The sequence below is a fragment of the Bombina bombina genome, chromosome 1, assembly GCF_027579735.1.
Source record: "Bombina bombina isolate aBomBom1 chromosome 1, aBomBom1.pri, whole genome shotgun sequence".
NCBI classification, from domain to species: domain Eukaryota; kingdom Metazoa; phylum Chordata; class Amphibia; order Anura; family Bombinatoridae; genus Bombina; species Bombina bombina.
This window is the reverse complement of record NC_069499.1, coordinates 247,494,897-247,519,155: the sequence shown is the minus strand read 5'-3', so window position 1 is coordinate 247,519,155 and position 24,259 is coordinate 247,494,897. Positions and strand designations below refer to the sequence as shown.

General features: G+C 39.5%; 1 protein-coding gene across 1 annotated transcript in view; it reads left to right on the top strand.

The window, feature by feature from the left end:
* The window catches only part of SEC23A (SEC23 homolog A, COPII coat complex component), a 480,777-nt gene that overhangs the window by 30,281 nt on the left and 426,237 nt on the right, over positions 1-24,259 (top strand). Inside the window, exons 7-8 of the mRNA XM_053697910.1 lie at positions 9,222-9,366; positions 9,780-9,938. Coding sequence (XP_053553885.1) covers positions 9,222-9,366; positions 9,780-9,938 — 304 coding nt within the window. The remainder of the gene's footprint in view (positions 1-9,221; positions 9,367-9,779; positions 9,939-24,259) is intronic.

Genomic DNA, 24,259 nt, shown 5'->3' with positions numbered 1-24,259 from the left:
GTCCTTTATTGTTTAGAAAAACATAAAAAAATAGGAAGCATCCCACAATGAAAACAAGGGCAAAGCACCAATGCTGACATGTTTCAGCCCTCAGGCTGTATTCGGAGCCCACGCCGGACGAATAGCTTATGTAGCTACCTAGTAAGTTCACGGTCCGTTTGACACACGGATTATACCCGGCTTTGATGAGAGTGCTCCCCATCCGCACGGAACGTATCTGGAGACTCCAGTCTGAACAGACTCTGTAATCAAGATACGCTTTTTTGAGGAAGGAGGGGGAGAGGGAGTATGTGTATATAAAGTCCTGTGCAGGATTTGATTTCCGACATAGACTGTATTTATTTCTAGATTGCAGGTTGCACTTCTCTCTCTAATCATTTTTTATCTATTTTGTTACATAAGTGTCTGGCGGACGTGCCAGATGTTCAGTCTTTCTCTGAGGCCATGGTTAGAATCCGGCCTATGTTTAAGTTTGTTACTCCTCCATGGAGTCTTAACCTTGTTCTTATGGTTCTTCAGCAGGCTCAGTTTGAGCCTATGCATTCTGTGGATATTAAGATGTTATTCTGGAAGGTTTTATTTTTGGTTGCCATTTCTTCGGGCCGAAGAGTTTTGGAGCGTTCATCTCCTTACCTTATTTTTCATTCCGATAAGGTGGTCCTGCGTACTGCCTAGTGGTTTCGGATAGGAATATTCATCAAGAAATCATTCTTTGTGTCCTAATCCTCCTTCTCATAAGGAGCGTTTGTTGCACAACCTGGATGTGGTTCGTGCGTTGAAATATTTGCAGGCAACTAAGGATTTTCCCCAGTCTTCTTCTTTTTGTTGTTTTTTTCTGGGAAACGCAAGGGTCAGAAAGCTACGGCTACTTCTCTTTTTTTTCTTGCTGAGGAGTGTTATTCACTTGGCATATGAGACTGCTGGACATCAGCCTCCTGAGAGAATCATGATTCATTCCACAAGGGCTGTTTCTTCTTCTTCAAAAATGAAGTTTCTGTGGAACAGATTTGCAAAGCTGCCACTTGGTCATCTTTACACACTTTTTCTAAATTTTACAAGTTCGATACATTTGCTTCGGCTGAGGCTTCTTTTGGGAGAAAGGTTCTTCAAGCAGTGGTGCCTTCTGTTTAGGTTAACTGTCTTGTTCCCTCCCTTATCATCTGTGTCCTCTGGCTTGGGTATTGGTTCCCAACAGTAATTATGATGATCCGTGGACTCGCCGTGTCATTAGAAAAAAACTAAAATTTATGCTTACCTGATAAATTTCTTTCTTTCTTGACACGGTGAGTCCACGGCCCGCCCTGTATTTTTCAGACAGTTTTTTATTTTTTCTATAAACCTCAGGCACCTCTGTTACTTCATTTCTCCTTTCCCTTTGGTCGAATGACTGGGGTTTGTGGGTAGAGAAGTGATATTTATCAGCTTTGCTGTGGTGCTCTTTGCCTCCTCCTGCTGGTCAGGAGTGATATTCCCAACAGTAATCATGACGATCCGTGGACTCACCGTGTCAAGAAATACATTTATCAGTTAAGCATAAATTTTCTTTTTGGCTTTAAAATTGCTTGAAAATGAAATAAAGACAGATCAGCTCATAATGCAGTAAAGGTAATGTTATGTAAAATAACCTACAAAAATTTTTTTATACTCTTTTTTTTTTTTGTCTCGGGCGATATTGTATCTTCTTGCTTTTGTTTGCACCAGGGTTCAGGTCTTCTTGAAGATTCTTTTTTTTTTTTTAAATTCTTTTATTGAGATTATTCCAAAATATACATAGAGAAGCATTAAAGAAACTTTTGAACTGACATCAAATGTTATAATGAATGATAATCTGTTACAGTTAAACAGTTAGATTTATAACAATAAGACTCTAGGTTAATTATTACTGTTGGGTTAGGCAACAGGTACCAATCAGCCAGCACTCAAAATTGAAAATATACAATGGATAAAATAATATTGAAAATGACCACCATGAGAATAACAATGACCTCCTTCTGACTGTCATAGGTTAACCTTACGTTGTGAGTATGTTTAGAGTCTAGGTGTAAAGAGATGTATGCATGTGAGGTTGCTGTTTTATGGTCGATTGATGAAAGTGTTCGAGGGGGTGAGTTACTATTGGCTATTTATATATTCCTCCCATAGAAATGTTATGTTATGAAATTCTTCTGCTCGTTTGGTACTAGTGTAGTGATATTTCTCCAGCTGGAGATAGTGTGTCACTTTGGATTTCCAAACTGCAGGGGATGGCAAGTTTGTTTTTTTCCAATTAAGCGGGATTAGTCTTTTTGCAGAGTTGATCATGATTGTGAGAAGTGTTTGTTTTAATTTGCATGAGATTTTGGGGAATTTGTTGAAAAGAAAAACCCAGGGTGTGTACGGGAGTGGTGTGCCCATAACTTTTTCAATCTCTGGTCTAAGGGAGCACCAAAAGGATGATACTATCGGGCAATTCCACCAGATATGTGCAAAAGTAGCTGGCTCTCCACAATTCCTCCAGTACATGGTGGTCGTATTGGGAAATAAGTGATGTAATCGGACTGGTGTGTAGTACCACCTACTTAGCAGTTTGATATTCATTTCCAGCACCGAAATGGATGATGAGGCTTTTGTCATCTGGTGGAATATGGTATTCCAATCAGTCGGTTCCAGAGTGACTTCTAAGTCCGTTTCCCATTTAGCTACATATGTAGGGGGTATCGAGTGGGACACTCGTGATATTATTTTATATGTCAAAGATAGAATTCCTCTCTGTGGGTGAGGTTGAAAGCATATTGCTTCAAATTGAGAAAGTTGCCTTTTAAATTGAGATCTGGAGGTATGTGTCGCTAGGTAGTGTTTCAATTGTGTGTAAGTGTACCAGTTTTGGAAATGTGTCCCAAGGATATCACATATTGCCTGTTGTGGTTGAATTTCACCGTCTTTGTATAAAAGGTAATGTGGGACTGAGCTTTGTAAGAAGGGAGTGAGGTGGGATATGTTGGTTATCCTTTTCAGAAATGGAAATGGTGTGTTGTTACTAGCCGGGGTCAGAGGGGAGTATGTGGTGCAGACTGCGGGGTATTTCTGAAGTATTTTGTCCCATTGTCTAAAGGTTTCATGCACTAGCCTTGGGGTTGTATGTAGTAATTTACGTTGGGCATTGGGGATCCAACAATTCCCGCAAAGGTAGTGCTGATCTGAGAGTGATTGCTCTAATTGTACCCATTCCTTATTCATGTTGTGTTTGCACCAATCAGCAATTCGTGTTAGAAAAACTGCCTGTCTATAGCGCATTAGATTTGGGGCTCCGATCCCTCCTAACTCCTTTGGGCGATATAAAGTGGAAGTAGCAATGCGGGGCCTTTTGTGCGACTATATGAAAGTTTATTTGTTTTTGCAGGGAAAATAGTAGGTGGTATGGAAGGGGAACTGGGAGGGTTTGCAAATAATACAGGATTTTAGGTAAAATAATCATTTTGATTGCGTTGATTTTTCCTAGCCAGAAGAGGGGCTTACAATTCCATGAGTTAAGGGTGGTTTGGGTTGTTGAGTTAAGGGTTTTATAGTTTAGGGAGATTATGGTTTCTATAGATGGCGAGATGTATACCCCCAGATACTTGATTGCCTTAGGCTGTATGCGAAAATGGTATCTTTGTTGTATTTTCTCTATTACATTAGAGTGTAGGTGTATGGCCAATAATTCGGATTTAGAGATGTTGATTTCAAAGTTGGAATATAATCCATACGTTTGTAGTGTTTGCAACAGGGGGGGTAGTGATGTCTCGGGGTCTTTAAACGTTAAAAAGATATCGTCCGCGTATAGGGTTATCTTATATGTGGCAGATCCAATCTCCATTCCATGGATGTTGGCATTGTGTCTGATATGGGAAGCTAGCACTTCCATCTCCAATTTAAATAGAAGTGGCGAGAGCGGGCAGCCCTGCCTTGTTCCATTTTTAATTTTAAAAGGGGAAGAGATGGAGTCATTTAATTTAATTTTGGCCTGTGGATTATTGTAGAGTGCGAATATTTTCCCTATAATTTGTTGGGGAAAGCCGAATGTGTGCATAGTTTGTTTCAGAAAAGACCAGTCTAGCCTGTCAAAGGCCTTTTCTGCGTCCATAGCTAGAAATGCCGATGGGATCGTTTGGGTAGTGGCATATTCCATAAGGTCTAATATTTTGGTGGTATTGTCCCTAGCTTCTCTAGAGGGCGTGAAGCCTGCTTGATTGATGTGTATGATTGAGGGTAGGATTAGGTTTATTCTGGTAGCTATGATTTTTGCAAACAGTTTTACATCAAAATTCAGGAGGGAGATGGGGCGAAAATTTGCAGGCGTGTCTGGGGGTTTACCTGGTTTCGGAAGCACAACCACCTGTGCTTCCAGCATTGAAGATGGGAAAGGGTTATCGTCAGCTACCTCATTGAAAATCGTGGTAAGGTGAGGTATCAATATAGTTGAGAAAGTTTTATAATATTTGGCTGTAAAGCCATCTGGCCCTTGGCTTTTCCCGTTTTTAAGGGTTTTAATAGCTATTTGGACTTCCTGAGGGGATATTGGTTTGTTGAGTTGATTTTTTTGATCCTCTGTCAGAACAGGTGTCGGGTATTTTGTGATATACTCTATGAGTTTAGCAGAGTGATCTGCTGTGGGGCCTTCGTTTTGGAGATTGTATAACGATGTGTAGTATTCGTGAAAGGCCTGCAGGATATCCGGGGTAGTTTGGAATGGGTTCCCTTTGGGGTTTTGTAGTTCATAGATATGGGATTTGAATCTCTTTTTTTTTTTTTTAGCGCTCTAGCTAAAAGTTTACCTGATCTGTTATTTTCAAAATAAAACAAACTGTTGTTTTTTTTTGCGCTGTAACTGGTATTCCATGTCCAAAAAATTGTCTAACTCTGTTCGGGTTGTCTGGATTTCAGTTAAAATGTCGGTGTTTTCTGGGGATCTCTTATGCGCGTGTTCTAGCTGTGCATATTTTGTTGTTAGGTCCTGATACCGTTTACGGTAGGTCTGTGTGTAATGGGCTTTTATTTTGATCAGCTCTCCACGAAGTACACATTTATGTGCCTCCCAAATTGCAAAGTTATTTTCAATCGACCGGGAGTTTATGGTAAAATATTCTTCGATAGATTTAGTTAGTTTAGGAACTGAGTCTGGGTGATCTAAGAGGCTATTGTCCAGTCTCCACTGGTATGTGGTGAGAGGGGTATTAGGCCAGGTGAATTTAAGTTGGACAGACGAGTGGTCTGACCAAAAAGTTGGTATTATATCACATTTATTTATGTGGGAAAGACCACTCTGGTTTGTAAGGATGTAATCTAGCCGACTGTAAGATTTGTTGGGGTGGGAAAAGAAGGTATAGTCTCTTTTATCTCGGTGCATGAATCTCCAAGTGTCGTAAAGCTTCATGTCTCTCATTCCCTGCCAAATGGTTTTAGAAAGTTTTCGGGGGATTTGTATGTTTATATTGGTACTATCGATAGTGGGCTGTAAAGGTACATTGAAATCTCCGGACAGAAAGATTGGGCCTTTAGCTAGGTCTAGTATTTTAGTAAACATAGTGCGGAAAAAGGGGAGTTGATGGGTATTGGGAGCGTATATGTTTATGAGTGTTATGGGTCTTCCATATAATAGACCTGTCAGACCCAGGAATCGGCCTTCCCTATCTGCAATCTTTTTGATAATATTAAATGGGACAGATTTATGTATCAGAATACTCACCCCGTTTTTTTTTTATTCGGGCCTGTGCTGTGGAAGTGGGTGGTGAAGTGCTTCCCATAATATTTAGGTATGTTATGTGATTTAAAATGCGTTTCTTGAAGGAAGAGGATATCTATATGTCGCTTTGACAGATCAGATAGGGCTTTAGATCTCTTTATTGTCGAGTTAAAGCCTTTTACGTTTTGAGTCAGGAGGGTCAATTGAGGTGGTGGGTTACAGGTCATTATTGATATTATAGAGTTGTAGACTTCTGTGGTATGATTGAGTGTTGAGGCATGTATTGGCATAAGGCTCAAGAATAAGACAGATGTTTATGAACATTGTAACAGGTATTAGAATTGCATTAAACTGGGTACATATCAAGTAACAATATATCCAACTGAACAAAACAAACAAGTAAAACACTTTAAACAAATTAAACAGAAAAAAGGCTCCCTGTCTAACATAGGTCATTTCTGAGAGCACTCGCGAAGGGGAAAACTGTTGGCTAACCCTTGAGGTGTACATATGAAAATTTTATCCCTTAGTTTAGAGATGATCAAATTTCTGGAAACTTAGATGAATAGAAAATATAGCCTTTGGCGGAGCGCATAGGCTCTTAGTGATACTCAGCTAAACATGTCAGAGTATAAATTGCTATCAGCATAAGGCATGTACCTATAAGTGGCAGTTAATTCACTTGGACTTGGCATTATAGGTTACCTGAACCAGCTATATGCGTGTGCTATACGCCTATTAAAGGGGTATGCTGTCTGTTTACCAGGAATATGATATGTGTTTGCTTTCAGCAGCGACCACCATGCACATATTTATGTTTAGGGTGCTTGTAGATTGAGAAGGTCAATAACACCCTCTCGAATTTCATACAGTACACGGCTGTCGCCGCCGCGTAAAAACACATCTCACAAATCTAACAGAGTTTAACTGGAAATACAGAACCTTTCATGACAATAAACACTTAGACAGACTAAAGCATACTTATCATGACCTTAGGATGAGAAAAGGCAAGTCTCTTTCAAGTTCAATGAGTTGAGTCCTTGTAAGCTTCATGATTTTGCGATGAAGCAGGTGGTGATACTGGATGCACGTGGGAGGACTGTGCTTGGTTGGAGTTTTGACTCCGTCTGCCAGCAACCATCTGCTCAGGTGTAAGTGTATCTCTGTTATTTCTTGATGTTGAGGGTCCAGTTTTGTGCTGAATGTTGGAGTCGGATGGGGGGTCTATCCCCAATAGTTTGCAAAAAGAGTCTGTGTCTTCTGGAGATCTGCATGTCAATCTAGTATTATTTCTGAGTACCCAAACCTGGGTTGGGAAGCCCCATCTGTACGGGATTTTCTTGTTGCGTAAGAGTGTTGTTAAGGGGCTAAACTCTTTTCTGCGCTGTAGGGTTTGCGAAGCCAAGTCCTGGTAAAATTGGAGAACATTGCCCCGATATCTAATTGGTTGTAGCTTTCTTGATTGGTTCAGGAGCATTTCCTTTTCAAGGAAATTTTTAAAGCGAATAATAATGTCTCTTGGAGGTGCTGTGTCCGGGGGCTTTGGTATAAGAGATCTATGGGCTCGCACCCATTGAATGTCTGTGGTACATGCAGATTCTTTTATTTGTTGGAATAAAGACTGAAGATAAATTGGGAAGTCGCGGGGAGAACACTCTCAGGAACTCCTCTGATTCTTATGTTTTTCCGGCGACTCCTATTCTCCAAGTCTTCTAGTTTTTCCTGGAGTGAAGAGATGGTTTCTTGGTGTGCGGCTACTTGATCTGTGAGGGATTGGACGTCCTCTTTTATCTCATCTTGGTTGGTTTCCAGAGAGTCCACTTGTAGCCCTATGGTATGGATGTCTTGTTTCATACCTGTTAATTCCTCTCTAATGCACGTGCGGACAATGTCCACGATGTCTTGCTTGGATGGTAGACCCTGAAGGATAGTTGAAGTGAAGGTAGCGTCCTCATCTTGTGAAGTAGGTAAGTTAGAGGATTGGCGATCCATAGAAAGTCTCTTGTCTCTTGCCTCTGTTATATCTGTGGCCTGCATGTAGGAAGAGATGGTAGCTGTTTTAATTGCGGATGGTTTTAGGGGTTTATCTTGCTTGAGCCTTCTGGATGTCATTGTGATCAGTTTCAGGAAGAGCAGGTTGTGAGAACTCGCTTTGGGAATGGTCTCAGAGTTCTATCGCTGGTCACAGGTGCTCAGTGATGCTACCTGAGTAGGTTCTATGGGTTCATACAGGGTGAGGCTTTAAGGTGCTGACTCTGATATCTAGCGTTTTCTAAAATTTCCTACAGGGATACTGGGCTTAAGAACAGCCTTTTGGTTCAGCACATTGCTCTTATCTTTGCAGATGTGGTAAAATGGGAATCACTTTATGGCCTATATGCGCTGCCACGTTTTCTCCTCTGTGGCACCTACTGTGTGCAAAATAAATATATAATTATCTTACTTTCAATGACAGCACACAGAGGGTCTCGTGAGTCCTAACTCCCTTGTATGTTTAGGGGTTGTGAACTGGTGTAATGTCGTGCCGTTTATCCCTTAGAGAAAGGTCCACCTCCCCTTCCCACTGTGTTAATTTCCTTTCTGAGTGGGTTCTGTAGATTATCAATATGTTTGTAAACTTTTATTGCCCAACAGTCAGCTTGAATGATATTGACCAAAACTGTTATAAAGAATGGGGTATTCTTGTTTATTTCCGCTGTCTGCTGATAAGTATGGCGTAGCAGAGAATTAGGGCTGTTATGGCGGCCGGTGCACTTCTGGGAGGACACTTAACGCTTTGGCAAGTTCGGCTCAGGGCTTCCCTCCACCCTTAAGGCTTTCCCCAGGTAAGCGTTAGTGTATGCTGATATTAGTAAGATATTACCTACAATGCCTGCATTGGTTGTGGTACTTGCGGCACTTGCGGTTATCCTGAAGTTATCAGCCGCGATGGCGGCCGGAGCACTTCCGGTGCTGTCTGATTGTTCTTAGTGGCGGCCGCGATGTGGAGGAGAATGAGCCCCAAACTACGTTGTCAGGTATGGTCCCGTGTCTCTTGAGTTCACCTTTGTCTCCGGGTCTCAGCCGGCTTATTTCAGTTAAGGTTTACTGCTCACGGCCGGGCATAGTGCTGTGCAGACTATAGCGGCTCCTCTACTTCATTGCCGCATATCTGTTGAGGTTATTTTGCTGTATCAGGCTTCTCTGGTGTGTCAGTAATTAGTGAGGCTGCATCTAGTTTAAATTGGGCAGAGATAGAGTGGGATATTTAAAGTTTTAAGGGCTGCCAACTCGGAGCTCCGGATTTACGCTGCACTCATGGCAGCAGCCGGCTCCGCCCCCCGAAGATCTTTCTTTTTAAAATGATTTAAAACTCATTCAACATTTTAAATTATGTGCACAGCTTGGTGTAGCATTAAAGACCTGTGTTTTTTTAATTAGTTTAATCTCTTCCCCCTTGTAATTTCTCATAAAATCTTTTTTTTTTTTTTGATTGTACCCTATTTAAACTCTTTCATTATATATCAAATGTCTTCTACAGATTTTTGCAGCCTGTACAGAAAATCGACATGAACCTCACTGACTTGTTGGGAGAACTACAACGTGATCCATGGCCGGTACCACAAGGCAAGAGACCTTTGAGGTCATCAGGAGCGGCCCTCTCCATAGCTGTTGGCCTTCTTGAGGTAAGTGATGAACTTTGCAGCTCTCATTACTATACAAGTTTACATCACAAGACAAGTTAACTAAACTAACTGGAACCTGGTTTTGATCACCATTACAAGAATACACTTGTGTGTAGCTATTACAAAGTATTGCATCTTTTTTTTTTCTTTTTAATTCTTTTTCAGTATGAGTCACATCTGATATACTCTCTCTATACATTTCATTTATTAAGTGCATAACTTTGTTGTGGTGACATTCATAGGAATACAAATGGGCAGTTCTCATTTTTCATTTAATTTTTTTTTCTGGAAATATATTTTTCTTTATTCCTAGTGTAAAATGATATCACAACATGAGCCATAATAAGCCAGTAACCTAATTCAAGTGAAAAAAGACGTGGGTAATCATTGTTTCTTTCCTGATCTTCTTCTAGTGCACATTTCCTAATACAGGGGCCCGGATTATGACGTTCATTGGGGGACCAGCCACACAAGGCCCAGGGATGGTAGTGGGAGATGAACTTAAAATCCCCATCCGTTCGTGGCACGACATTGAAAAGGACAATGCCAAATATGTAAAAAAGGCAACCAAGGTTAGAATATATCACACATTTAATTGTGACAATTGGAAAGCTTTGTGAGAATTATTTAAGGGACAAAAGAAAACTCAATACACATGGAACGCATTTTATTTTTGAATAGCAGCATTTTTGCAAAGCACATGTATTAACAAAAGTCAGGTTAAAGTTATGACTGTTTCAGTGCTAGCTTTTACTGTGCTTTTTTCTTGTACACTGAGCATATGTACTTATAATTTGCACGTCTGTATACAAACACTGAACCTGTTCAGAGAGCATAAGCAGTGTCCCCAGTGGCTCAGTTAGCATTGTTGCTGAGGAGTACTGCTGGCTTTGGACTAGATTACGAGTGGTGAGCTAACAGTAGCGCGCAAGCGATATCAGGGTTTTCTATGCCTTTTGCATGCAACGGAAATAGGGTGGGTATTAAAGTCAAAAGTAAACACTTTTGTTTGAGCATAATTAAAATTTATGCTCGTCTGGTTATCACAACTTCAGAGCTTGCGTAAAAGGTAGGGGAAGAAGAAAAGTTTCATTAAACACAACATAAATACTTGTAAAAGTACAGTTATACTCACGTAAACACTGTCTGATTTAATAATTTTGTTTTTAATCATTTTTAAGTTATAAGGGATCAAAGATAGATGGTATAAGGTGTTTAAAGAAAAGGGCTGCAAAGGGCTTTAACATATGTTAAATAAATTAACATGTCTAAATGTGTGTATGCATGTATAAATGTGTATACATGTGTATTTAAGTATTTGTGTTGTACTGTACATATTTCACATTCCAATGTTCTTCACTTACAGAATAATGTACTGTTTATTGTAAATACATGTTTCTATTAGGGCTGTGCAATTAATTGCTATATGAGGGTATGTAATTTCTAAATCACACGAGGCTGCAATTTTTTTTATCAAAACGAACACCAACAAAAAACCCCCAGAAATATCTTCCTTAACATGTCATGTCAGTCACACAAATGCTCCAGTCCAGCCCAGTAACAGCACAGATCACATTTTTTTCAGGGGGTCGGACTAAGAAGCGACACATCTGTCACAGCACATTACACAGTCCTAAAGTGTGCACAGACATAACAGGTGGCAAAGGGAACAAGCCACTGTTTTGAAAAGTTAAATGCAATTTTTAATGCAAAATGTATGTTTAAAAATATTTTAATAAAATCACACACAAAAAACGCAATCTTAATATTTCATCAAAAAATCATTCCTCCCCCCCATATAAAATATTAATAACAATTGAAAATTATTACATATTGTAAAAAAATATAGATCTATTCTATGAATTATTTAGAATATTTTAAAGTATTTTTTAATAATATATATATTCTTTTTTTATATTTTATTTGTAATATTTCAATAACGCTCATTGAAGTTAACAATTGTTTGTGCTCTAACCTGACCGAAATTGTGAACCCCGATGTGCGTTACGCTTATTTTACATTCCTATGTTCTTTACATAGAAATTAAAGGGACAGGAAACCCCACAATTTTATTTAATGATTTGTATAGTGAATTTAATTTTAAACAACTTGTACTCATGCAAATGCACCAATACTTAAAGGGACACTGAACCCAATTTTTTTCTTTCGTGATTCAGATAGAGTATAAAATTTTAGGCAACTTTCTAATTTACTCCTATTATCAAATTTTCTTTATTCTCTTGGTATCTTTATTTCAAATGCAAGAATGTAAGTTTAGATGCCGGCCCATTTCTGGTGAACAACCTAGGTTGTCCTTGCTGATTGGTGGATAAATTCATCCACCAATCAGAAACTGCTGTCCAGAGTCCTGAACCAACAAAAAAGCTTAGATGCCTTCTTTTTTAAATAAAGATAGCAAGAGAATGAAGAAACATTGATAATAGGAGTAAATTAGAAAGTTGCTTAAAATTTCATGCTCTATCTGAATTTTAAAAGAAAAAATTTGGGTTCAGTGTCCCTGTAAACCGATACCTCCACTTCCTACCCATACGCCATCTTGTGGAGTTTTTGCAAACTGCATATTCCCATTTCATTTTAAGCTGTAGTGGAGACTTAAAGGGACACTGAACCAAATTTTATCTTTCGCAATTCAGATAGAGCATGCACTTTTAAGCAACTTTATAATTTACTCCTTTTATCAATTTTTATTTGAAAAAGAAGGCATTAAGCTATTTTTTTTGTTTTAGAACCCTGGACAGCCCTTGTTTATTGGTGGGTGAATTTATCCACCAATCAGCAAGAACAATCCAGGTTGTTCACCAAAAATGGGCCGGCATCTAAACTTACATTCTTTCTTTTCAAATAAAGATACCAAGAGAATGAAGAAAATTTGATAATAGGAGTAAATTAGAAAGTTGCTTAAAATTGCATGCTCTATCTGAATCACGCAAGAATTTTTTTTGGGTTCAGTGTCCTTTTAACTAAAAATTGTTTACTTCTGTTCTGCCAATACAAATTGCTGTTATTTGTATTAATGTAGGAGAGATCACTGTACCTCATTCAGATAAACCCCTGAAGTACTGGGCAGTTAATAAACTGAGATTTCCAGCTCTGGCTAAAATGGCCAAAAATTATCTTTCTGCCCCATTCAGTAGTGCTGTAAGTTAAAGACTGTTCAACTTAGCGTGAAACGTCCTTACTCATAGCAGAAACAGACTTTTAGCTGAACATACAGAGATGCTTCTGTTTCTTAAAAAAGAACTTGCCTCTAACTTTTGAAAAATTATTATAATTGCTAGATTGCCTATTATCCGGCTAGTTCTTATCTTGCAAAATTATGCTCAAAACATACTGTACTCTGAGGAACATCCTTAGCTTATATAAATTCAGGAAGAGTGTTCATAGGAAAAATGTAGTTAATTCCTATGAACACACATCTTACAATAATAGGGCTAGATTTAGATTACATTTGATATGTAAGCTTTACCAATGCTCTGTTCACATTTCCAACTCCATAGACATTTTTATGGAGTTGGACATGCAATGAGAGCATTGGTAAAGCTTACCAGTCAAATGCAATCTAACCCATAGTGGTGGTCCCCATGTTTACACAGTGCACTGTTACATTTTTTTTTACTGTATTGCACTTTTGGTTGGTTGTGATATTACATTTTATTTGTTATTATGAATATATTTTATTGTAATATTTTTATTTATAAACATGTTCTGTGAAACTTCTTCGAGTTTTTACAACTTTGTGACAACAAGCAAATAAAACAGTTTTATTATTTCATAATGTCTTTTGAGTTAGAGTTCTTCATAATTATAAAGAAGTTATCTTAAATCATTAGTCTGTATTGTGCTTGGGACACTGTCGGAAGAAGTCAGTTTTAGTTTCATAGTTCAAACTTTTCTTTCTGACTAAAAATCTGTGGTGCTTTACAGCTTAGCATAAACTATAGGGCCCGGAATATATGTATTAAACCTTTATTTAAGCGGTAAGTAAATAGAGCAGTTGGATTCAATTAAAATAAAATTAAAATATTATATAGTGTGATAGCAACTGTGGCGTATAAATTAATATATGATGTATATAAAAAAAATAATTGTAACCCTTTGAGTGCTAAGCACTTTCCCACCTTGGTGCTAAGCTGTTTGAAGTTTGTTTTTGTTTTTTATATTTTAAAATATTTTTTTTTCTTTAGATCCCCAGGACTTACACTGTTTGAAAGGTTAGGCGATTACCTTTCCAACGGTGGGTCTTGGGGGTCTGTAGCTGCTTAGAGCCGTCGTTAGCACCAGAGTGGGAAACTCTGCGACGGCTCAGAGCTGTCATTACCACTCAAGGGTTAATATTAATTTTACATAAAATGAAAAGAAAATCTAAAAAAATCATCCTCAAATGGATGAATACACACTTCCAAATGGAGTCAGCATAAAATCACATCAACATACGGTACATTTCATAAAAAAATAAATAATAATAGTGAATAAAACCAAAAGAAAACAAATACAGGGTATCTATAACACGATTCCCTAATGTTGTTTCTAAAAATAGTGTAGTAAGCAAAAAAGTCTATTTCATGTCCAAGTCGATCCTGGTTAATTAAGGTATACGAACAAAGCAATTAGTGTTGTTTGCTAACCCACAGTTTCCTTAGCGTCTCTTTAACGTTACACTCACTGTGGTTACGGTTTTCCTCTTTTTCTAAGGAGTTTTGTTCGATAGAGGAGAGAGGACAGACAAGAACACTTGTCACAAGTACAGAAAGTTTCCAGATTTGGTTATTTACGTCTTACTTACACCGGGTGGTGCCAGACGTCTCTCAGGGTACTAACAGATCATTCCTCAATACTTCTCCAGCACGTGCACTTGTTCAGTAGGATGAGGACAGGGTATTGTCGATCTGCACAGGAACACTTTCAAAACCAGAACGCCGGCTATGATTTATGCTCAGCGTCTGGATGTAAGTTATGCTAAATTCACATGTACGGATCCTCAGGCGGACCAAAAAGTAAAGCAACGCATTTTGGCTATTACGCCTTTGTTAAGCTTTACCCTACACTCACAACCTAGTACCTTTTTATAGGGGTATTAATTTTGTTTAATTGATTGCTAAGTGCAAGTTTGATTTGAAACGTTTATTTCTTTATAGATTTATTCGAGAGCTCTATATTTTTATTGTTTTTATTATTGTAATAGGCAAATCGCAGCAAATATCATAATTAATAAATACAATATTATGTATCCAATTTAAGACTATAAAAGATGAGGTTGCTTTTAAAATGTCCATATAAAAGATGCACGTTGCGACATACTCACAATCTAATTTAGGGAATTAAATGCAAATAATTTATATTGTGCATATATTACATTTTATGTACATATACTTAATGAACACAACATTGTGTTCTTAAAATACTTATAGGGGTTAAAATAAACATATTCAAATTTTACATAATTCTGAGTTAGTGAAATTCTAAAAAAGACTAGTTGTACCCTTAATGCTAATCCAAATTAATATAATGGACCAATAATTCACCAATTTCATTATTTTGACTTATTTTAGTTATTTTCATAAAACCTATTTAATAATATATATTATTTTTTTAGTTTGAAAAAAAAACATATTCAACATTGCGTATGTGTGTGTGTGTGTGTGTATATGTGTATATATATATATATATATATATATATATATATATATATATATATATTTCTTCTGTTATGTGTGATCAGTCCACGGGTCATCATTACTTCTGGGATATAACTCCTCCCCAACAGGAAATGCAAGAGGATTCACCCAGCAGAGCTGCATATAGCTCCTCCCCTCTACGTCAGTCCCAGTCATTCTCTTGCACCCAACGACTAGATAGGATGTGTGAGAGGACTATGGTGATTATACTTAGTTTTTATGACTTCAATCAAAAGTTTGTTATTTTATAATAGCACCGGAGCGTGTTATTACTTCTCTGGCAGACTTTGAGGAAGAATCTACCAGAGTTTTTACTATGATTTTAACCGGAGTAGTTAAGATCATATTGCTGTTCTCGGCCATCTGAGGGAGGTAAAAGCTTCAGATCAGGGGACAGGGGCAGATGAATCTGCATTGAGGTATGTAGCAGTTTTTATTTTCTGAATGGAATTGATGAGAAAATCCTGCTATACCGTTATAATGACATGTATGTATACACTTCAGTATTCTGGGAATGGTACTTCACCGGAACTACTCTGTTAAAGGTCACTAATCTTTTTAATAAGTATTATATCATGTTAAACGTTTTTGCTGGAATGTAGAATCGTTTACATTGCTGAGGTACTGAGTAAATAAATGTTTGGGCTTTATTTTCCACTTGGCAGTAGTTTATTTTGAATTGTGACAGTTTCGTTTCTCTTCACTGCTGTGTGTGAGAGGGAGGGGCCGTTTTTGGCGCTCTTTGCTACGCATCAACAATTTCCAGTCAGCTATTATTATTTTTCCTGCATGATCCGGTTCATCTCTGACAGATCTCAGGGGTCTTCAAACTTCTTGAAGGGAGGTACATTCTCTCAGCAGAGCTGTGAGAATTTTTTATATTGACTGTGGATAAAGACGTTACTCAATAATTTTTATGTCAAATTTAGTTATGTTATCTTACTAATGGGAACAAAACCTTTGCTAAAAGTTGTGTTGTTTTAAAGTTGATGCTATAACTGTTCTCAGTTCATTATCTCAACTGTCATTTAATCGTTTAAGTACCTCTTTGAGGCACAGTACGTTTTTGCTAAAAAAGATTATAACCAGGTTGCAAGTTATTGCTAGTGTGTTAAACATGTCTGACTCAGAGGAAGATATCTGTGTCATTTGTTCCAATGCCAAGGTGGAGCCCAATAGAAATTTATGTACTAACTGTATTGATGCTACTTTAAATAAAAGTCAATCTGTACAATGTGAACAAATTTCACCAATCTGCGAGGGGAGAGTTATGCCGACTAACTCGCCTCATGCGGCAGTACCTGCATCTCCCGCCCGGGAGGTGCGTGATATTATGGCGCCTAGTACATCTGGGCGGCCATTACAGATAACATTACAAGATATGGCTACTGTTATGACTGAAGTCTTGTCTAAATTACCAGAACTAAGAGGCAAGCGTGATCACTCTGGGGTGAGAACAGAGTGCGCTGACAATACTAGGGCCATGTCTGATACTGCGTCACAGCTTGCAGAGCATGAGGACGGAGAGCTTCATTCTGTGGGTGACGGTTCTGATCCAAACAGATTGGATTCAGATATTTCAAATTTTAAATTTAAATTGGAGAACCTCCGTGTATTACTAGGGGAGGTCTTAGCAGCTCTCAATGATTGTAACACCGTTGCAATACCAGAGAAACTATGTAGGTTGGATAAATACTTTGCGGTACCGGCGAGTACTGACGTTTTTCCTATACCTAAGAGATTAACTGAAATTGTTACTAAGGAGTGGGATAGACCCGGTGTGCCGTTCTCACCCCCTCCAATATTTAGAAAGATGTTTCCAATAGACGCCACCACTCGGGACTTATGGCAAACGGTCCCTAAGGTGGAGGGAGCAGTTTCTACTCTAGCTAAGCGTACCACTATCCCGGTGGAGGATAGCTGTGCCTTTTCAGATCCAATGGATAAAAAATTGGAGGGTTACCTTAAGAAAATGTTTGTTCAACAAGGTTTTATTTTGCAACCCCTTGCATGTATCGCGCCGATTACGGCTGCGGCAGCATTTTGGATTGAGTCTCTGGAAGAGAACCTTAGTTCATCTACGCTAGACGACATTATGGACAGGCTTAGAGTCCTTAAACTAGCTAATTCATTCATTTCGGAGGCCGTAGTACATTTAACCAAACTTACGGCTAAGAACTCAGGATTCGCCATACAGGCACGTAGGGCACTGTGGCTAAAATCCTGGTCAGCTGATGTTACTTCTAAGTCCAAATTACTTAATATACCTTTCAAGGGGCAGTCCTTATTTGGGCCCGGTTTGAAAGAAATTATCGCTGACATTACAGGAGGTAAGGGCCACGCCCTACCTCAAGACAAAGCCAAAGCTAAGGCTAGACAGTCTAATTTTCGTCCCTTTCGGAATTTCAAAACAGGAGCAGCATCAACCTCCACTGCACCAAAACAGGAAGGAGCTGTTGCTCGTTACAGGCAAGGCTGGAAGCCCAACCAGTCCTGGAACAAGGGCAAACAGGCCAGGAAACCTGCTGCTGCCCCAAAGACAGCATGAACCGAGAGCCCCCGATCCGGGACCGGATCTAGTGGGGGGCAGACTTTCTCTCTTCGCCCAGGCCTGGGCAAGAGATGTTCAGGATCCCTGGGCGCTAGAGATCATATCTCAGGGATACCTTCTAGACTTCAAATTATCTCCCCCAAGAGGGAGATTTCATCTGTCAAGATTGTCAACAAACCAGATAAAGAAAGAAGCGTTTCTACGCTGTGTACAAGATCTGTTATTAATGGGAGTGATCCATCCGGTTCCGCGGTCGGAACAAGGACAAGGGTTCTACTCAAACCTGTTTGTGGTTCCCAAAAAAGAGGGAACTTTCAGACCAATCTTAGATTTAAAGATTCTAAACAAATTCCTAAGAGTTCCATCGTTCAAAATGGAAACTATTCGGACAATCTTGGCCATGATCCAAAAGGGTCAGTACATGACCACAGTGGATTTAAAAGATGCTTACCTTCACATACCGATCCACAAAGATCATCACCGGTATCTACGGTTTGCCTTCCTAGACAGGCACTACCAGTTTGTAGCTCTTCCATTCGGATTGGCTACGGCCCCAAGAATCTTCACAAAGATTCTAGGTGCCCTCCTGGCGGTACTAAGACCGCGAGGGATTTCGGTAGCTCCGTATCTAGACGACATTCTAATACAAGCTTCAAGCTTTCAAACTGCCAAGTCTCATACAGAGTTAGTTCTGGCATTTCTAAGGTCGCATGGATGGAAAGTGAACGAAAAGAAGAGTTCTCTTTTTCCTCTCACAAGAGTTCCATTCTTGGGGACTCTTATAGATTCTGTAGAAATGAAGATTTACCTGACAGAGGACAGGTTAACAAAACTTCAAGATGCATGCCGTGTCCTTCATTCCATTCAACACCCGTCAGTAGCTCAATGCATGGAGGTGATCGGCTTAATGGTAGCGGCAATGGACATAGTACCTTTTGCACGCCTACACCTCAGACCGCTGCAATTATGCATGCTAAGTCAGTGGAATGGGGATTACTCAGATTTGTCCCCTACTCTGAATCTGAATCAAGAGACCAGAAATTCTCTTCTATGGTGGCTTCATCGGCCACACCTGTCCAGGGGGATGCCATTCAGCAGGCCAGACTGGACAATTGTAACAACAGACGCCAGCCTACTAGGTTGGGGCGCTGTCTGGAATTCTCTGAAGGCTCAGGGATTATGGAATCAGGAGGAGAGTCTCCTTCCAATAAACATTCTGGAATTGAGAGCAGTTCTCAATGCCCTTCTGGCTTGGCCCCAATTAACAACTCGGGGGTTCATCAGGTTTCAGTCGGACAATATCACGACTGTAGCTTACATCAACCATCAGGGAGGGACAAAAAGCTCCCTAGCAATGATGGAAGTATCAAAGATAATTCGATGGGCAGAGTCTCACTCTTGCCACCTGTCAGCAATCCACATCCCGGGAGTGGAGAACTGGGAGGCGGATTTCTTGAGTCGCCAGACTTTTCATCCGGGGGAGTGGGAACTTCATCCGGAGGTCTTTGCCCAAATACTTCGACGTTGGGGCAAACCAGAGATAGATCTCATGGCGTCTCGCCAGAACGCCAAACTTCCTCACTACGGGTCCAGATCCAGGGATCCGGGAGCGGTTCTGATAGATGCTTTGACAGCACCTTGGAACTTCGGGATGGCTTATGTGTTTCCACCCTTCCCGCTGCTTCCTCGATTGATTGCCAAAATCAAACAGGAGAGAGCATCAGTGATTCTAATAGCACCTGCATGGCCACGCAGGACTTGGTATGCAGATCTAGTGGACATGTCATCCTGTCCGCCTTGGTCTCTACCTCTAAGACAGGACCTTCTGATACAGGGTCCGTTCAAACATCAAAATCTAACTTCTCTGAAGCTGACTGCTTGGAAATTGAACGCTTGATTTTATCAAAACGTGGTTTTTCTGAGTCGGTTATTGATACCCTGATACAGGCTAGGAAGCCTGTTACCAGAAAGATTTACCATAAAATATGGCGTAAATACCTATACTGGTGTGAATCCAAACGTTACTCCTGGAGTAAGGTTAGGATCTCTAGGATCTTGTCCTTTCTACAAGAGGGCTTAGAAAAGGGTTTATCGGCTAGTTCATTAAAGGGACAGATTTCAGCTCTGTCCATCTTGTTACACAGGCGTCTGTCAGAAAATCCAGACGTCCAGGCCTTTTGTCAGGCTTTAGCTAGGATCAAGCCTGTGTTTAAAGCTGTTGCTCCACCATGGAGTTTAAACTTAGTTCTTAACGTTTTACAGGGTGTTCCGTTTGAACCCCTTCATTCCATTGATATAAAATTGTTATCTTGGAAAGTTCTGTTTTTAATGGCTATCTCCTCGGCTCGAAGAGTCTCTGAGTTATCAGCATTACATTGTGATTCTCCTTATCTGATTTTTCACTCAGACAAGGTAGTTCTGCGTACTAAACCTGGGTTCTTACCTAAGGTAGTTACTAACAGGAATATCAATCAAGAGATTGTTGTTCCATCCTTGTGTCCAAATCCTTCTTCAAAGAAGGAACGTCTTCTACACAATCTGGATGTAGTTCGTGCCCTCAAGTTCTACTTGCAGGCAACTAAAGAGTTTCGTCAAACTTCTTCCCTGTTTGTCGTTTATTCTGGACAGAGGAGAGGTCAAAAAGCTTCTGCTACCTCTCTCTCTTTTTGGCTTCGTAGCATAATACGTTTAGCCTATGAGACTGCTGGACAGCAGCCTCCTGAAAGAATTACAGCCCACTCCACTAGAGCTGTGGCTTCCACTTGGGCCTTTAAGAATGAGGCCTCTGTTGAGCAGATTTGCAAGGCTGCAACTTGGTCTTCGCTTCATACTTTTTCCAAATTTTACAAATTTGATACTTTTGCTTCTTCGGAGGCTATTTTTGGGAGAAAGGTTCTTCAGGCAGTGGTTCCTTCTGTATAATGAGCCTGCCTATCCCTCCCGTCATCCGTGTACTTTTGCTTTGGTATTGGTATCCCAGAAGTAATGATGACCCGTGGACTGATCACACATAACAGAAGAAAACATAATTTATGCTTACCTGATAAATTCCTTTCTTCTGTTGTGTGATCAGTCCACGGCCCGCCCTGTTTTTAAGGCAGGTAAATATTTTTTAAAATTATACTCCAGTCACCACTTCACCCTTGGTTACTCCTTTCTCGTTGATTCTTGGTCGAATGACTGGGACTGACGTAGAGGGGAGGAGCTATATGCAGCTCTGCTGGGTGAATCCTCTTGCATTTCCTGTTGGGGAGGAGTTATATCCCAGAAGTAATGATGACCCGTGGACTGATCACACAACAGAAGAAAGGAATTTATCAGGTAAGCATAAATTATGTTTTCTTTCATGTAATTAGCAAGAGTCCATGAGCTAGTGACGTATGGGATATACATTCCTACCAGGAGGGGCAAAGTTTCCCAAACCTTAAAATGCCTATAAATACACCCCTCACCACACCCACAATTCAGTTTTACAAACTTTGCCTCCGATGGAGGTGGTGAAGTAAGTTTGTGCTAGATTCTACGTTGATATGCGCTCCGCAACAGGTTGGAGCCCGGTTTTCCTCTCAGCGTGCAGTGAATGTCAGAGGGATGTGAGGAGAGTATTGCCTATTTGAATGCAGTGATCTCCTTCTACGGGGTCTATTTCATAGGTTCTCTGTTATCGGTCGTAGAGATTCATCTCTTACCTCCCTTTTCAGATCGACGATATACTCTTATATATACCATTACCTCTGCTGATTCTCGTTTCAGTACTGGTTTGGCTTTCTACAAACATGTAGACGAGTGTCCTGGGGTAAGTAAATCTTATTTTCTGTGACACTCTAAGCTATGGTTGGGCACTTTGTTTATAAAGTTCTAAATATATGTATTCAAACATTTATTTGCCTTGACTCAGAATGTTCAACATTCCTTATTTTTCAGACAGTCAGTTTCATATTTGGGATAATGCACTTGTATTAATAATTTTTTTCTTACCTTCAAAAATTTGACTCTTTTTTCCCTGTGGGCTGTTAGGCTCGCGGGGGCTGAAAATGCTTCATTTTATTGCGTCATTCTTGGCGCGGACTTTTTTGCCGCAAAAAATTCTTTTCCGTTTCCGGCGTCATACGTGTCGCCGGAAGTTGCGTCATTTTTTGACGTTATTTTGCGCCAAAAATGTCGGCGTTCCGGATGTGGCGTCATTTTTGGCGCCAAAAGCATTTAGGCGCCAAATAATGTGGGAGTCTGATTTGGCGCTAAAAAATATGGGCGTCGCTTTTGTCTCCACATTATTTCAGTCTCATTTTTTTCATTGCTTCTGGTTGCTAGAAGCTTGTTCTTTGGCATTTTTTCCCATTCCTGAAACTGTCATTTAAGGAATTTGATCAATTTTGCTTTATATGTTGTTTTTTCTCTTACATATTGCAAGATGTCTCACGTTGCATCTGAGTCAGAAGATACTACAGGAAAATCGCTGTCTAGTGCTGGATCTACCAAAGCTAAGTGTATCTGCTGTAAACTTTTGGTAGCTATTCCTCCGGCTGTTGTTTGTATTAATTGTCATGACAAACTTGTTAATGCAGATAATATTTCCTTTAGTAAAGTACCATTGCCTGTTGCAGTTCCTTCAACATCTAAGGTGCAGAATGTTCCTGATAACATAAGAGATTTTGTTTCTGAATCCATAAAGAAGGCTATGTCTGTTATTTCTCCTTCTTGTAAACGTAAAAAATCTTTTAAAACTTCTCTCCCTACAGATGAATTTTTAAATGAACATCATCATTCTGATTCTGATGACTCTTCTGGTTCAGAGGATTCTGTTTCAGAGATTGATGCTGATAAATCTTCATATTTATTTAAAATGGAATTTATTCGTTCTTTACTTAAAGAAGTACTAATTGCTTTAGAAATTGAGGATTCTGGTCCTCTTGATACTAATTCTAAACGTTTAGATAAGGTATTTAAATCTCCTGTGGTTATTCCAGAAGTTTTTCCTGTTCCTAATGCTATTTCTGCAGTAATTTCCAAAGAATGGGATAAATTGGGTAATTCATTTACTCCTTCTAACCGTTTTAAGCAATTATATCCTGTGCCGTCTGACAGATTAGAATTTTGGGACAAAATCCCTAAAGTTGATGGGGCTATTTCTACCCTTGCTAAACGTACTACTATTCCTACGTCAGATGGTACTTCGTTTAAGGATCCTTTAGATAGGAAAATTGAATCCTTTCTAAGAAAAGCTTATCTGTGTTCAGGTAATCTTCTTAGACCTGCTATATCATTGGCTGATGTTGCTGCAGCTTCAACTTTTTGGTTGGAAACTTTAGCGCAACAAGTAACAGATCATGATTCTCATGATATTATTATTCTTCTTCAGCATGCTAATAATTTTATCTGTGATGCCATTTTTGATATTATCAGAGTTGATGTCAGGTTTATGTCTCTAGCAATTTTAGCTAGAAGAGCTTTATGGCTTAAGACTTGGAATGCTGATATGGCTTCTAAATCAACTCTACTTTCCATTTCTTTCCAGGGTAACAAATTATTTGGTTCTCAGTTGGATTCTATTATCTCAACTGTTACTGGTGGGAAAGGAACTTTTTTACCACAGGATAAAAAATCTAAGGGTAAAAACAGGGCTAATAATCATTTTTGTTCCTTTCGTTTCAACAAAGAACAAAAGCCTAATCCTTCATCCTCAGGAGCAGTTTCAGTTTGGAAACCATCTCCGGTCTGGAATAAATCTAAGCCTGCTAGAAAGGCAAAGCCTGCTTCTAAGTCCACATGAAGGTGCGGCCCTCATTCCAGCTCAGCTGGTAGGGGGCAGGTTACGTTTTTTCAAAGAAATTTGGATCAATTCTGTTCACAATCTTTGGATTCAGAACATTGTTTCAGAAGGGTACAGAATTGGTTTCAAGATGAGACCTCCTGCAAAGAGATTTTTTCTTTCCCGTGTCCCAGTAAATCCAGTGAAAGCTCAAGCATTTCTGAATTGTGTTTCAGATCTAGAGTTGGCTGGAGTAATTATGCCAGTTCCGGAACAGGGGATGGGGTTTTATTCAAATCTCTTCATTGTACCAAAGAAGGAGAATTCCTTCAGACCAGTTCTGGATCTAAAAATATTGAATCGTTATGTAAGGATACCAACGTTCAAGATGGTAACTGTAAGGACTATCTTGCCTTTTGTTCAGCAAGGGCATTATATGTCCACAATAGATTTACAGGATACATATCTGCATATTCCGATTCATCCAGATCATTATCAGTTCCTGAGATTCTCTTTTCTGGACAAGCATTACCAGTTTGTGGCTCTGCCGTTTGGCCTAGCTACAGCTCCAAGAATTTTTACAAAGGTTCTCGGTGCCCTTCTGTCTGTAATCAGAGAACAGGGTATTGTGGTATTTCCTTATTTGGACGATATCTTGGTACTTGCTCAGTCTTTACATTTAGCAGAATCTCATACGAATCGACTTGTGTTGTTTCTTCAAGATCATGGTTGGAGGATCAATTTACCAAAAAGTTCATTGATTCCTCAGACAAGGGTAACTTTTCTGGGTTTCCAGATAGATTCAGTGTCCATGACTCTGTCTTTAACAGACAAGAGACGTCTAAAATTGATTTCAGCTTGTCGAAACCTTCAGTCACAATCATTCCCTTCGGTAGC